The 14,335-nt window shown below is 34.1% G+C and overlaps 1 protein-coding gene across 1 annotated transcript in view; it reads right to left on the bottom strand.

The window, feature by feature from the left end:
- CFAP47 (cilia and flagella associated protein 47) overlaps positions 1-14,335 on the bottom strand; it is a 372,118-nt gene that overhangs the window by 318,276 nt on the left and 39,507 nt on the right. Inside the window, exons 11-15 of the mRNA XM_088794865.1 lie at positions 11,545-11,691; positions 10,690-10,879; positions 10,493-10,589; positions 2,852-3,068; positions 2,090-2,331 (exon numbers count right to left, since the gene is read on the bottom strand). Coding sequence (XP_088650991.1) covers positions 2,090-2,331; positions 2,852-3,068; positions 10,493-10,589; positions 10,690-10,879; positions 11,545-11,691 — 893 coding nt within the window. The remainder of the gene's footprint in view (positions 1-2,089; positions 2,332-2,851; positions 3,069-10,492; positions 10,590-10,689; positions 10,880-11,544; positions 11,692-14,335) is intronic.

Below are 14,335 nucleotides of genomic sequence, written 5' to 3'. Positions count from 1 at the left end.
AGTCCTACTCTTCCACTTGTTAAATTTGTCAACATCCCCACCTGTATCCACACTAAAAAAAAGTGAATTTAAATGAACACTTAAGCATGTGTATAACACTCCATGTTACAAACACTGGTAGAGTTAAATAAAAGTCATGATTTGGAAATGACTGATACAAGAAAATACACCTAAGGCATGATTTCTACAAACCAGGATTCCTCTGTGATCTGAAGTATAGTCTATTTACGTCACAAAAGAAGACTATTCCTAAATTAGAAACACAAAGAAAAATTGGGGCAAGGGGAGGGAAGAAGGACTGGAAGAAAGGGAAGAAAACAGGGAGCAAGGAATTGATAAATGGGGATAGATGGCAAGAAGCATGATAGGTTGTTATTACTCTGCAGAGACTTTGAGGGGGGGAAAAAGTCCACATAGAATTAGCAAATTTTCCTAGTTAAATAGCTATCAATTTATTTGGCACCTACTCATTGCCAGTCATTATGGAAGTTTTCCATGCAGTTAATCTTTCAGATATAGTAGTCTCTTCATTTTACAGATAAGGAAACTAGTGCTTATAGAGTACTTTTCTCAAGATCACAAAGCTAGTGAAAAGCTATGGCTAGTTTTGAAATCAGGTCTGACTCTAAAGTTTGTTTTAAATTCCACTCATGCAGAATTGGATGTCAGCTGGTTATAAAGCACCACACGAGTCAGATACAAGGACCCAGATCTTTCCATCTAGCTGCAAAGTCTTGACCTGTACATGACATGTGCAGAAAACAAAGATACCGTATTGATCTTTCAGCTTCTAACTTGCCATTTTATTTCTTTAAATGATAGCTTGTGTCCTCATGAGATCCTCACAGGACATCACTATGATCTGCCAAGGCTACTAGATAAGTGACAGTTTAGCAGGTACCACGGCTCGTTTTGTAACATGTACCTTATGTAGAATTGTCGATTGCAGAGAATGGAAGAAGCAAGGTTAAGAGGATGGTTACCAAATACAAAGAACCATCAAAATTGTAAGTCTGAGATTATTTTCTATTAATTAAAAAATCCCTTATTTAAATGACAGTTTTAGGTTCTTAATTTTATTAATTAGATTTTATTACCTGGATTAAATATTGACTATAAAGAATTTGTGGGTTCTCCTAAAATAATTTACAATCTAACAAAATGTTAAGTCATTTAGAATCATATCTTACCATCATTATCAAATTAAAACTAAACAAAAAGATACTGAGTTCATCAGTATCTGTGATGGTTAATTTTATTTGTCAACTTGGCCACACTATGGTGCCTAGTTTTTGGGGCAAACATCAGCCTAGATGTTGCTGTAAAGGTATATTTTTATATGAGATTAACATTTACATCAGTAGGCTTTGAGTAAAGCAGATTGCCTTCCACAACGTAGGAGGCCTCATCCAGTAAGCTGAAGGTCTTAAAAGAAAAGACTGAGGTCCCTCTGGATTCAAGACTGTGCCACATCAATTATTCCCTGCTCTCCAGCTTGCCAGCCAGCAGGCTTGCCCTTCAGATTTCAAACTTGCCAGCCCACATAATCATATAAGCCAATTCCTTAAAGTCTCTCTCTCTCTTTTTATATATATATATATATATATATATATATATATATATACATATATATATGATACATATATATATAAATATTACATATATGATATATATGTTTTTATATATTTTTATATATTATATATGTTATATATATTTTTTATATATATAAAAAGTATATATATATATATATATATATATATATATATATATATATATGGACACACACATATATACATAAATATATGTATATATATTTCCTAAATATATATGTAGGTGTATATATGTATGTGTGTGTATATTTATATTTATACTTATACTGCCCATTGTTTCTATTTCTCAGGAGAACCCTAACACAGGATCCATATTTTTAAATCTAATTTATGTATGTAAAAACAAATGCCCAGATGACCATATCTGATTTACTTGTATGTTCTTAGCACCATTATACAGTACATACTCAATAAATGATTACTGCCTAACTACATGAATAAATAAATGTCTAAGTCAAACAAATAGAATAAACTATTACCTTTCGCTGGACGAATGAAAAATCCTATCCCTCTGCTTGTGCTTACTGGCTGCCACTCAAAGTGCACAAAATAATTCTGACGATTATGCAACGTAACTGTCTCCCTAAAACATGTGTTCAGCAAGAACTCCTGTGGTCTCAATACTAACTCCTTGGAAGACAGCTCAAGTCTTACTGGCATGATTTCCGCCATCACGAGGATATGCCCACCAGGTATATTGTTTACTGTAAAAGTAAAAGATCTGTAACACAACAAAGGCACCCAAATTTAACTGGTATTAAGTACTTGCAATTATAGAATTAAGTTACATGTAAAAATGCGTAATATACTATTGACCAACATCCACAATTCTTAGTAAGCAAAACATCAAAATAACTATGATAGACTATGACTGAAATATGAGTCTATAAACCTACAAATTGATACACATATAGTTTCTATGTTTGGAGATATATAATACATATTATATATAATATATACTATAAATAATATATATCATAATATTAATATATAGTTAATTATATATTAATTAATTGACCAATTAATAATAAATATTGACCATATATTAACATTAACATATAGTTAATTATAGATTAATATATAATTCATACATAGTATATTAATACACTATAATATCTATAATATAAATATATAATATACACTATAAATATAATATATACTATAATTATTGAGGCAAAGAAAAACATTCTATAAAAGGGCATTTTGATTCTAGCAAACAGAAATTTAAAAATAAATCCTACTTCCAAAATTTTCCCGCGGTAGGAGATTCAAACACCACTGACATATGTGTACTGGCTGTAGGCGGTATTACACATGAAAACTGCTTGGTTTTTTGAAGTTCTTTCAAATTAACATCTAACTGGATCAAAATATGCATAGGTAGCATATTAACAATATGTAGTTGTTTATAGTTTGTGGAGTTCACACAAATATCACCAAAATTAAGGACAGCGGGTCCTAAAGAAATGAAAGGTAAATTATTAAAGGTACATTACTAAGTTTAATGTTGGCGATGTGTTCATTTTTTTTTAATTTTCATACTATATTTTGATCAATTAATTTATAAAAATGGTACTTAGAAAAATATTTATAATATCAGAAATTATTAACCAAGTTTTTATCTAAATGTCCATTATTTGATGTTTAAAGATTATTGGCTAAAATTCAATATAATTATATTCTGATTACATGACAAGATTAATAGCACTCATAGCTCATATGAGTACATGTATTTTCATACTCCAATACCCTCTCCATTCCCATCAATACATTTATGTTCACTTATCCAGAATCTACAAAAACTGTAATTTTCCCTTGACACATTGCTTAAATTTTCCCCTTTAAATGCCTAAAGTTTTTATATCACAACAATTTAAGTAATTATGTCTTATCCTTTTTTTTAAACAGCTTGATTTAACTACAATTGATATACAGTAAACTATACATGTTTACAAGTGCAGAATTTCCTGTGTTGACATGTCTACTGTGAAAAAAATCACCACAATGAAGGGTGGACATCCATCACTCCAAAAAGCTTGCCTTTACGTTCTCCCCCTCCCACAATCCTCTGAATTCTCCCTTCCCAGACAACCACTCTTCTGCTTTATGTCACTGCAGATCAGTTTGCATTTTCTAAGGTTTTATATAAGTGGAATAATATAGCATGTCCAGTTTTTCTCTGATTTCTTTCACTCAGCAAATTCCCTGGAGAGTCCCTCAAGTTTTTTCATGTGTCAATAGCGCATTCCTTTACATTACTAAGTAGTAGTCCATTATAGGTGAATGTCTGTCTATTCACCTGTTGATTGATACTTGGATTGTTTACAGGTATTGGCCATTATGATTAAAGGTGCTAAAACATTTGTGCACAAGTATTTATTAGAACATATACTTTTATTTCTTGTGGAAAAATATCTAAGAGTGGAATGGATGGATCATACCATAGATGTATGTTTAAATGTATCAGAAACTAGCGAACTGTTTTAAAGTGGCTGTATGATTTCACAGTCCCACTAGTAGTATATAAAATCCCAGTACCCTCACATTTCCAGCAACAACTGAAATGGTGAGTTGTTTTTTTGTTTTTGTTTTTTTAATTTTAGTCATTCTAATAGATTTGTTGCATTGTGGTTTTATTTTGTGTTTCCATAACAACCGCATTTTCTCTCAGTTTATGCTTTGTTTTTATCCTCTTATCAGCACCTTTTGAAGAGCACAAGTATTTAAAGTTGATCAATTCCAATTTATCTATTTGTTCTTTTATGGTGTTTTAGTCTCATATCTAAGACATTTTTGTTTTCCCCATGAGCACAGATATTTTTTCCTATGCTTCCTTCTACAAGGAAGCACATGACTTATGATCTATTTTTATTTAGTTGCGGTATGTGATGTAAGATCCAGATACAAATTTCATTTGTTTGTTTGGTATGTGGCTCCTACGTTCAGTACTACTTATTGAAAAGACTATCCTTTCCACACTGCATTGCTTTTGTACCTTTGTCAAAATTCAGTTGTCCAATATGTGTAGGTCTACTTCTGAACACTCACTTATGTTTTATTGGTCTATGTGTCTATATTTATGCCAGTACCACACTGCAGCTTTATAACAAATCTTGAAAGCAGGTAGTATGTTATCTCCAACTTGTTTTCCTCTTTCAAAATTGTTTTGACTATTCTAATTCCCTTTGCATTTCTATGTGAATTTTTAAATAAGCCTGTCAATTTCTACAAAACATCCTGATGGACTTTTGACTGAAATTGTGTCAAATCTATAGAGCATATGGATCGTTTTTGCCTATCTTCTGCATCCGCATAATATTTTGAACTTACAGAAGACAGTTACAAGAACTGTTTAATGTCCTTGTCTGATAATTCTAACGTATGTATCAATACTGCAAAGGTTTAACTGATTAATTATTCTCCTTATTAGGGGTTGTTTTGCCTGATTCTTTTTATGTCTAGTAGTCTTTGTTTGGATGTCAGATATCGCACATTTTACCACATTAGGTGCTGGATATTTTTTGCATTCCGATAATTATTCTTGAGCTTTGTTCTGGGAGAAAGTTACTTTGAAACAGACTGATCCTTCCAGGTCTTGTTTTTATGAAAGCTACCTGGGTCCAGAGTAGTCTTCTGAACAGTAATAATTATTCTCCACAACTGAGGCAAGAACTTCTGAGTACCCTGCCCCAATGCCCTATGAATCACGAAGTTTGTTCTTTCTGTCTGCTAGGTGAGAACTTTCAGTCACTATTCCTGGCCTGTGTTGAGTACTGGGTGATCCTATAATCTTTTCTAATGTTTTTTTTCCCTCTAGCTTTACGTAGTTTCTTAATACCATTAACTAATAGGGATCTAACTGATATTTAAAGAACATTCCATCCAACAATACCAGGATACGTCTTTTCAAGCCACATGAACCTTCAACAAGAGGGACCAAATCCAGGGTCAACCTTAACTGATCTTCAAAAATTTAAAAGAATTGAATCCATGTATGTATGTACTGTGATCAAATAGAATAAAACTAGAAAACAATAACAGAAACAGAAAAATCTTAGAATTGAAACACACTTCTAAATAATTCATGAGCCAAAGAGAATGTTTCAAGGAAAGTTAGATGACATATTGAACTGAAAAAAATTGAAAATATATAAGGATATGCGGGTGTAGCCAAAATACTCCTTAGTAAAAAATTTAGAAATTTGTAGCACCAAGTGATTATATTATGAAAAAAAGGTCTTAATCAATAATTTAAGCTTCTCTCTCAAGAAACAAGGAAAAAAGAACAATAAAAAAAAATCCGAAGTGAACATAGGAAATGATAAATAAAAGAGAAGAAGTCATTGAAATTAGAAACAGAAAACCTATAGAGAAAAATCAATGAAAGCAAATGCTAGTTGTTTGAAATGCACAATAAAATTGATAAACCTCTACCAAGACTAAAAAAGGAAAATAAGAAGACATAAATTTCCAATGTCAAAAAGGAGAGAGGCTGTATCACTGCAGATGCTGCTGACACAGATGTTATAAGGATAATTTGAGAATGCTACAAATAACTCTATGTATATAAACATGACATCTTAAATGAAGGGGATCAATTCTGAAAAAAAAAAAAATCCAAGCAACCAAAACTCTCCTAAAATACTGTAGATTATCTGAATAGTCCTGCAACTACTAAAGAAATTGAATTTGCCATTAAACATCATCTGAAAATGAAATGTCCTTACTCAGATGGTTTCTCTGAAGAATTCTAACATACAAAGAATTCTACTCAATCTCTTTCAGAATATAGTAGAAGAGTGAACACTTCCTAACTTTCCCAACTCAGTTTAGGAGGCCAACATTACTCTAATGCTAAAACAGACAGTACAAACAAAGCAAAAATGCAGACTAATGTGTTTTATGAAAACAGACGCACCATTCTGTATTATGACTTATCAATACCATGAAGTGGAGAAAAAGGAAGTTGTCATAAAACCTACAGGTACATAGATAATAGAGAAAAATACAGATTGTGAAAGAGGAAGGGGAAGAGAAATAAAGATAGAAAATATGGCTAGAGAAACCTAATTGCAAATCCACTCGCTCGCACTAAACATTTGAGCAATTTGATTAAGGTGTTTCACCTCTCTGGGCTTCACCTTACTCATCTCTAAAATGGAAATAAAAGTGGTTACTTCATAAATTATTTTTCAATTAAAGGATTAAATGATATCATGTTTATAAATTGTTCAACACAACGTCTGGCTTATAATATGCATCCATAAAGTAGCTTCAAACCAAAATGACTGAACTTATGCTGATGAAGCCAGCAATACTTTGCACAACTTCCATTGTAATGCGCACTCCTTCAACAGTATTCACTAATTGATTCAACTGATCTCCAAATGCTTGGTTTTCTCCTGACAATCACTTCAATTTTTAAAAATATCATAAATATAGAGCAAAATTTTCTGAAACTACAATCTCCTTTGACAGTCCCAGTCCCTGTACCATGCAGAAGCTAAAAAAGCAGCTATCAGATGTAGAATAAAAGAGTGACCCTTAAAGGGGAGGAGACTCTGTGACCCCAAAATATGCCATTTGAGCTGAAGACAATCAAGACCCAGCAGACTCAAGAAAAACTTTTACCTCTCCCTTACCCACCTGAAAGAATTTATATAGGGAGCGTGGCTCAGAGAGAGCTATTACCAGAGATAACTTTTATCTGACTGATCTGTCTGTATAGCAGGGCACACGTCCAATTACCAAACATCTGCTCTTCTTGTCCTATGAATTGCCCTCCTCCCCTTTGAAGCCCCAGGTCCCATCCTATTTCTTACCGCAGGATGGCATATAAAACTCAACTGCCAAATTGCTCTTAGATCTCATATTGTTATGGGGCTCCCATGCGTACAAAATTAAATTTGTTTTTCTCCTATTAATCTGCTTTATGTTTCCCCTACACCCTTCCTGCCCCTTTCATTAACTGCCGCCTCCATACATGCTTCCTCCAACTGATCCAAAATTCCCAACATTAAAGTTGCTGAACTTGTAAACAGGGGTCCTCTCCCCAGAGGGCTTTTTTTAAAACTGCCCAGGGTACCAGGTGAAGACAAGAAATTGGTGGAGGAGTTGTAGAAGAGGCACCAGACACTGTTTTCAACCTTTGCTTCTTTTGCATCTGTATAGATCTGCTTATACGAGGTATGACAATTAAGTTCGCAAACTTGTTTTCAATGATGTTGCTAACCTTTTTTTGATATCAGAGGGATTATTCATTACGAATTTGTACCAACCGGACAAACAGTTAACCAAGTTTACTATTTGGAAGTGCTTAAAAGGCTGCGGGAAAAGTTAGACAACCTGAACTTTTCGCCAACAATTCATGGCTCTTGCATCACAACAATGCACCAGCTCACACGGCACTGTCTGTGAGGGAGTTTTTAACCAGTAAACAAAGAACTGCATTAGAACACCCTCCCTACTCAGCTGATCTGGCCTCCAATGACTTCTTTCTTTACCCGAAGATAAAGGAAATATTGAAAGGAAGACATTGTGATGACATTCAGGACATCAAGGATAATATGACGACAGCTCTGACGGCCATTCCAGAAAAAGAGTTCCAAAATAGCTTTGAAGGGTGGACTAGGTGCTGGTGTTGGTGCATAGCTTCCCAAGGGGAATACTTCTAAGGTGACCATAGTGATATTCAGCAATGAAGTATGTAGCACTTTTTCTAGGATGAGTTCGCGAACTTAATTGTCCAACCTCATATGACCACTCAATCAACAATTTTGATGACGCAGAGCATTTAGCACTCAATAGTAAAAGGTAAGTTACTGGGGCTATAAAGCCCATACTACCTATCACATGCCTGGCACAAAACAGAGACATATTAAATGATATTTAATCATCTCTCACTGCTTTGCCTCTGACCTTGCACTTCTTTGGATGTCACCTTTAATCTGGATAATATTAGAGTTGTATTTGGTATTTTATGTGCTGGATTCTCCCTAGGGGACCACCCTAAGCTTCCCTAAGAGAAAATGCAAACTCCCTCTTCAGACCCGTATAGCCATTATTTCTTTAACCATAATCATCCTGTAATGGGCTTGGTGAAAATGACACAGGAAGGGACAGAGTGCAACACCCGTGCAAAGTTAAGGAGTTGTCACTTGTTTCCTAACTCATGCATAGGGTGTTATCAAAATAATAATGACCTCAATGGCAACCATTCAGAGACAGTCAACATCATACCTGAGGTTTCAATACTGGTTGGGGCAAGCAATAGACCGAGGAGCCAGAAATACTAAGACAGAAATCCAGAAACAAGACTGACAAAGTGAGTCTTAACAAGATCCTACTTATAATACCCACAAGAACCAAAGAATCTTGAAAAAGAAGAGCAAATTTGGAGGACTTACACTTACAGATTTCAAAACTTACTGTAAAGCTACAGTATTGAAGACAGTGTAGAACTTTCATAGGGATAAATATACAGATGAATGGAACAGAATCGAGACTCTAGAAATAAACCCTCACATATACAGTCAACTGATTATCAACAAAGGTGTCAAGGCAATTCAATGAGGAATGATAGTATTTTCAATAAATAGTGCTGGGACAATTGAATATCCACATACAATTATATGAATTTAGACTCTCAACTCACACCATAAACAAACATTAACTCCAAAGGAATTCTAGTCTTAAATATAAGATCTAAAAATTATGACAATTTCAGAAGAAAATGGGAAAAACATTTGCGACCCTGAGTTAACTAAAGATTTCTAGGGCATGATATCAAAAACATGATCTCTAAAGGCAAATTTTTGATGAATTCAATTACATTTAAGTTTAAAACTTTTGCACTTTAAACATTATTAGGAAAATGAAAAAAACAAAGCCATAGACTTAGAGAAAATATTTAGAAATCATATATCTGATAGAAAAAAATAACTTGTATCCTAAAATGATAAACAATTCTTACAGCTCTATAATAAGAAGGCAAATATTCAAATTAAAAATTGGGCAAAGAATCTGAAAAGACATTTCTCCAAATATAAACAAATAGACATTTCTCTAAGCAAATACATGAAAATATATTCAACATCTTAGTCACAAGGGAAATGCAAATCAAAACCACAATGAGGTAATATTTCACACCCACTAGGATGGTGTAATCAAAAAAAGAAAATAACAATTGCCAGTGAGAATGTAAAACTGTAACCTTCATATATTATTGCTGGGGCTGCAACTTGGTGCAGTCATTTTGGAAAATTTTTGGCAGTTTCTTTGGAAGTTCTACATAAATTTACCATACAACCCAGCATTTCCACTTCCAGGAAGATAACCAAAAGAAAGGAAAACCTATGTTCATGCAAAGAATTATATGATATGTGATTGTTTACAGTATCATTATTCACAAGAGCCTGAAACTGGAAACAGCTCAATGTCTATCAATTGGTAAATGGATAAACAAAATGTGGTGCTCCTGTAAAATGAGATACTACTTAGACATAAAAAGGAACAGAATATTTATACCTACTACCACATGGATGGACCTCAAAAATATTAGCTAAGTAAAAGGAACAATGTAAGAGATAACACACATTGTATGATTCCTTTGACTCGAAATGTTCAGAAAAGATAAATCTATCATGATAGGAAGCTGACTGATGGTTGTCTGGGACTAGGGGTGGGAAGAGGGAGCAACTGCCTGTGATTATGAGGGTGATGACAGCATTCTAAAATTGAATTGTGACGATTACATAATCCTGTACATTTACTAACATTCATTGACTTGCATGCTTTAAACTGGTGAATTTCATGGAATATAAATTATACTTCAATAAATCTGTTAAAAAATAAACATTACAAATGTTTTTATAAATTCTTACCAACGATTACTTGATGAATCTGTTTTGGTGTCAAATTTAAGCTGCAATCATGTTTTTCATGAAGCGTAGATGGCTTTGATTTAAGTCCTTTGAGAACCTGTGAAAAATCACATTATTCTAAAATTCACTGTTCAATATTAGCAAAAGGCAATTTAAGAGTTCTCATGACATAATCAAACGTAAAATATGGCACATGCCTTTCTGTCCCGAGCCTCTGCCTCCTTGGATTCTATCTTGTTGGTGCTCAACAGTTGGTATGGTTTAATCTTACAAGCTGCTGAATATAGGTCCTCTTCTAAATGCACATCTGACAGTGACAGTGCCTTTAGATCTGATGCTGCCTGTAGTTCTGTGTCAGATTCGTCATACAAATTCATGTCTTCCCTACTGAAATCATAATAATAACTAATTGAGGCTAAGTCTTTTGCAAAATAAAATACATCTATAAACCCAAATATTCCCCACAGTGCTTGCTATTGCTGTCCTACTGAGATCCATTTAAGCAGACTGATGCACTAATCTGCATAAAACTGCCTTCTGCTGCAGAGACCCCATTCTCAAACATCTCCTCACAGACATTAAGCCCATCCCACCACACCCTGGAACAGCTCATCAATGACTGATATGAAGCACAAAAAACAAGCCCCTTTGCCTTAAGACAAGAACAAACTGTGGTATAATTTATGCTCAAGAGGTCCCAGGCATTAGGCTGATTGTAAACTTTACTTGAAACACATCATTTCTGAGTTCCCTCCGTGCCCTATCATGCTTCTCTCATCCTGTACAGGTTTCTCCTGAAAAAGCACTCCCCCAACATCTCATGTGCTGGCATCCCTGTCTTAGGATGTGCTGCTGGGGAAACCCACCTAAGACATTCCCAAATGAAAGGTAAGAAAGTAAATAATTGCAGTTAAAGTAGTTCAAGGTTTTACTATTTGCATACATGAAAAAGTCACTTAAATCACTAAAAAGAAACTAAGGAGTAAAGAAAAAAATTCTGGTTCTATAGGCACCATGAGCCGTTTCATACTGTTTGAGGAAGTGAACTTTACCTCTTCCTTTGTTTCCGCATGTTTCTTGAAGTTTTAATGTATTCTGCATAACGGTCTTTATGTGCTTTCTTTTCCAATTTTTCAGAATCAGTATATGCAAAATCAGGATCCACATAGTTATATCTTGGAATATTTGTGAAAATCGTCCTACAATATAAGGAAGTCATGTTAACATTTACATGCATGCATTTATTTGGTCAGTATGTCTTGAGTGCCATCTATGCCAGAGAGTGGGCATAGAATGGTGAATAGGACAGATTTTAGTCGTTTCCCACATACCCTATTACATATCAAGACATTATTACACATAGAACTAGAGTGACATCTAGTTTTCTTCTTAACTGAATCAGAGAAAATCCCTGAGGTTACTGGAATTGATAGGGTAGGCAGGTAGATAGAAATGAGCAGAAGAGACCTAGCCCCGGTTAAATAAAGCCCCTTGCTGCAGTTCCTACTTGGGTCAAGGCCCAGCTGGATTCCAGGTTTTCACATACCCAAAGGGATGTGTTTACACATTCCCCCAAACCAAGGGGATGTGTTTACACATGTCCCTAAATCAAAGGGGTGTGTTTACACATGCCCCTAAATCAAAGAAACACATTGCTAAATGCCAGAGGACCAGGCACCTCAGGGAGAGAGAGAGAGATCAGTAAGAGAAGACAGAGAGGAGGCAAATCTACCCATAGAAATAAAAGCCTTCACACAATGTAAGGTGAGGTTGCTTCCCTCACTTGGGTTGGCCTGCTCCACGTCTCGGAGTGTACTTTCTTTTACTAATAAACTTCTTGCTGTTTTATTCTGCACAAAATGCTGTCTCTTAATTGAATACATTTCTTCAATTAGTTGAAGAGCTGAGGTTCAATGTTATTTCCCGGTTAACAGAATGTAATGACACCTACTCTAAACCCACTCTTGGGGAATTAGTCAAGTAAGCAATTTGGACAATTCTAGATTACAGATGGGACTAGATCTGACTGGTGTTTCCTAAAAGTTAACTGCTTTTAGATCATTGTGCTCAAAATTTTTAAAATTATTTACAATAATTAATTCTTTTGTTAAACATGATTTCTTAGTATCTCAGAGCTCAAGAAATAACCATCAACAATAAATCTATAGAGAAAAAATACTCCATAAAAGAACTGCAAACTACTTTGTATCTTATATTCACTAACTGGGTTCATGCTCTTCCTTTTCACCCACCATATATTTTCCATAAAAAAAGTACAATTATTCACACCTTCTGGCCTTGATCTACCTCAGTCCACAGCAAATTTTATTAATAATTAAGATTCTTATCCTCAATAATTATCTCATAAGCATGAAACTATTACAATAGTCCGCCCTTATCCACAGTTTCACTTTCCAGTTTCAGTTATCCACAGTCAACCATGTCCAAAAATATTAAATGGAAAATTCCAGAATTAAACAATTCATTAAGTTTTAAATTTCGGGCTGTTCTGAGTAGCACTATGAAACCTCACACCATCCCACTCCATCACACCCTGGAAGTTACTCATCCCTCTGTCCAATGTATCTAGGTTGTATATGTTCCCTGCCTGTCAGTCACTTAGTAACCTTCTTGATTATCACATCAGTTACAAGAGAGAGAGAGAAAGAAAAAAGAGAGAGAGAGAGAGAAAGAGAAAGATCATATTCACATAACTTTTATTACATTATATTGTTATGATTGTTCTATTTTACTATTAATTATAATTGTTCTATTTTACTATTAATTATTGTTAATCTCTTACTGCGCCTAAATTATAAATTAAACTTTATCATAGGTATACCCAAAGGGTGCCAAAAAAAATGTATATACACTTTAAGGAAAAAACTATTAAAATTACACTGATGGTAACCACTTTGAGCACCTCTTATAATTGCAGAAGTCAAACATGACTTGCATTCATCTTTTGTTATCAGTATATATTGAGTATTACAATTTTAATACAATTTTTTCTTTTCTTAAAATGTGTACACATTTTTTTGGAACCCTCTGTATGTATGTTTGTACAGGAAAAAACACAGTGTATATAGTTTGGTAATATGCACGGTTTCAGGCATCCCCTGGAGGTCTTGGAACAACAGGATCCGCCATGGATATGAAGGGACTACTATAGCCATACAGTCAAATGAAACTTAATCTAATATTTCTTCCTGTTTTCAACAGTTCCTCAGTGGTTACAGTAAGACAGCTTTAACTGCAGTTCAAATCTTTAAGAGGGTGAAGCAATGAGAGAGAACAAATGCTTTGTTATTCATAGAGAGCTGATATTTAAATTTTTCTTCAGGTTCTTGGAACCTTAACTACCTTTAGAACCTAGAAATAATTCCAATATCTGAAGGAAGAAAAGGAGAGACATGGAAAGGAGTACAGGGTCCCCCCTTATCCTCAGGGAATACACTATTATAGTAAATGACTGAGGTGACAAAGAACTGATTACTAACATATCTAAATGCTTATCAGCTCCTTAAAGAATAAACTTCAAGAAATACCTCTGCAGCTTTGAGTAGGTGATATTTGTTTAATGTGCCAAGTACAGGGGGCAAAAATTACTATATAAATAAAACATTTTTCCTCATTTATGTATTAAAAAAATATTTACTGAGCGCCTACTATATGCCTGACACTGTTCTAAGCACAGGGCATAGTGCAGTAAACAAAAAGTATAAATAATTCCTATCTTATTTTCCTCTCATAATTTGAAAAAATGCATTAAAAAATAAAATAGCAATATTACCAAAAATGTAACACACTGTAAAATTTCATTATTTAAACTTACTAATTGCT

This window comes from Rhinolophus sinicus, chromosome 18 (assembly GCF_057876585.1).
Source record: "Rhinolophus sinicus isolate RSI-liver-muscle chromosome 18, RSI-T2T, whole genome shotgun sequence".
NCBI classification, from domain to species: domain Eukaryota; kingdom Metazoa; phylum Chordata; class Mammalia; order Chiroptera; family Rhinolophidae; genus Rhinolophus; species Rhinolophus sinicus.
This window is presented reverse-complemented; position numbering and strand designations above follow the sequence as displayed.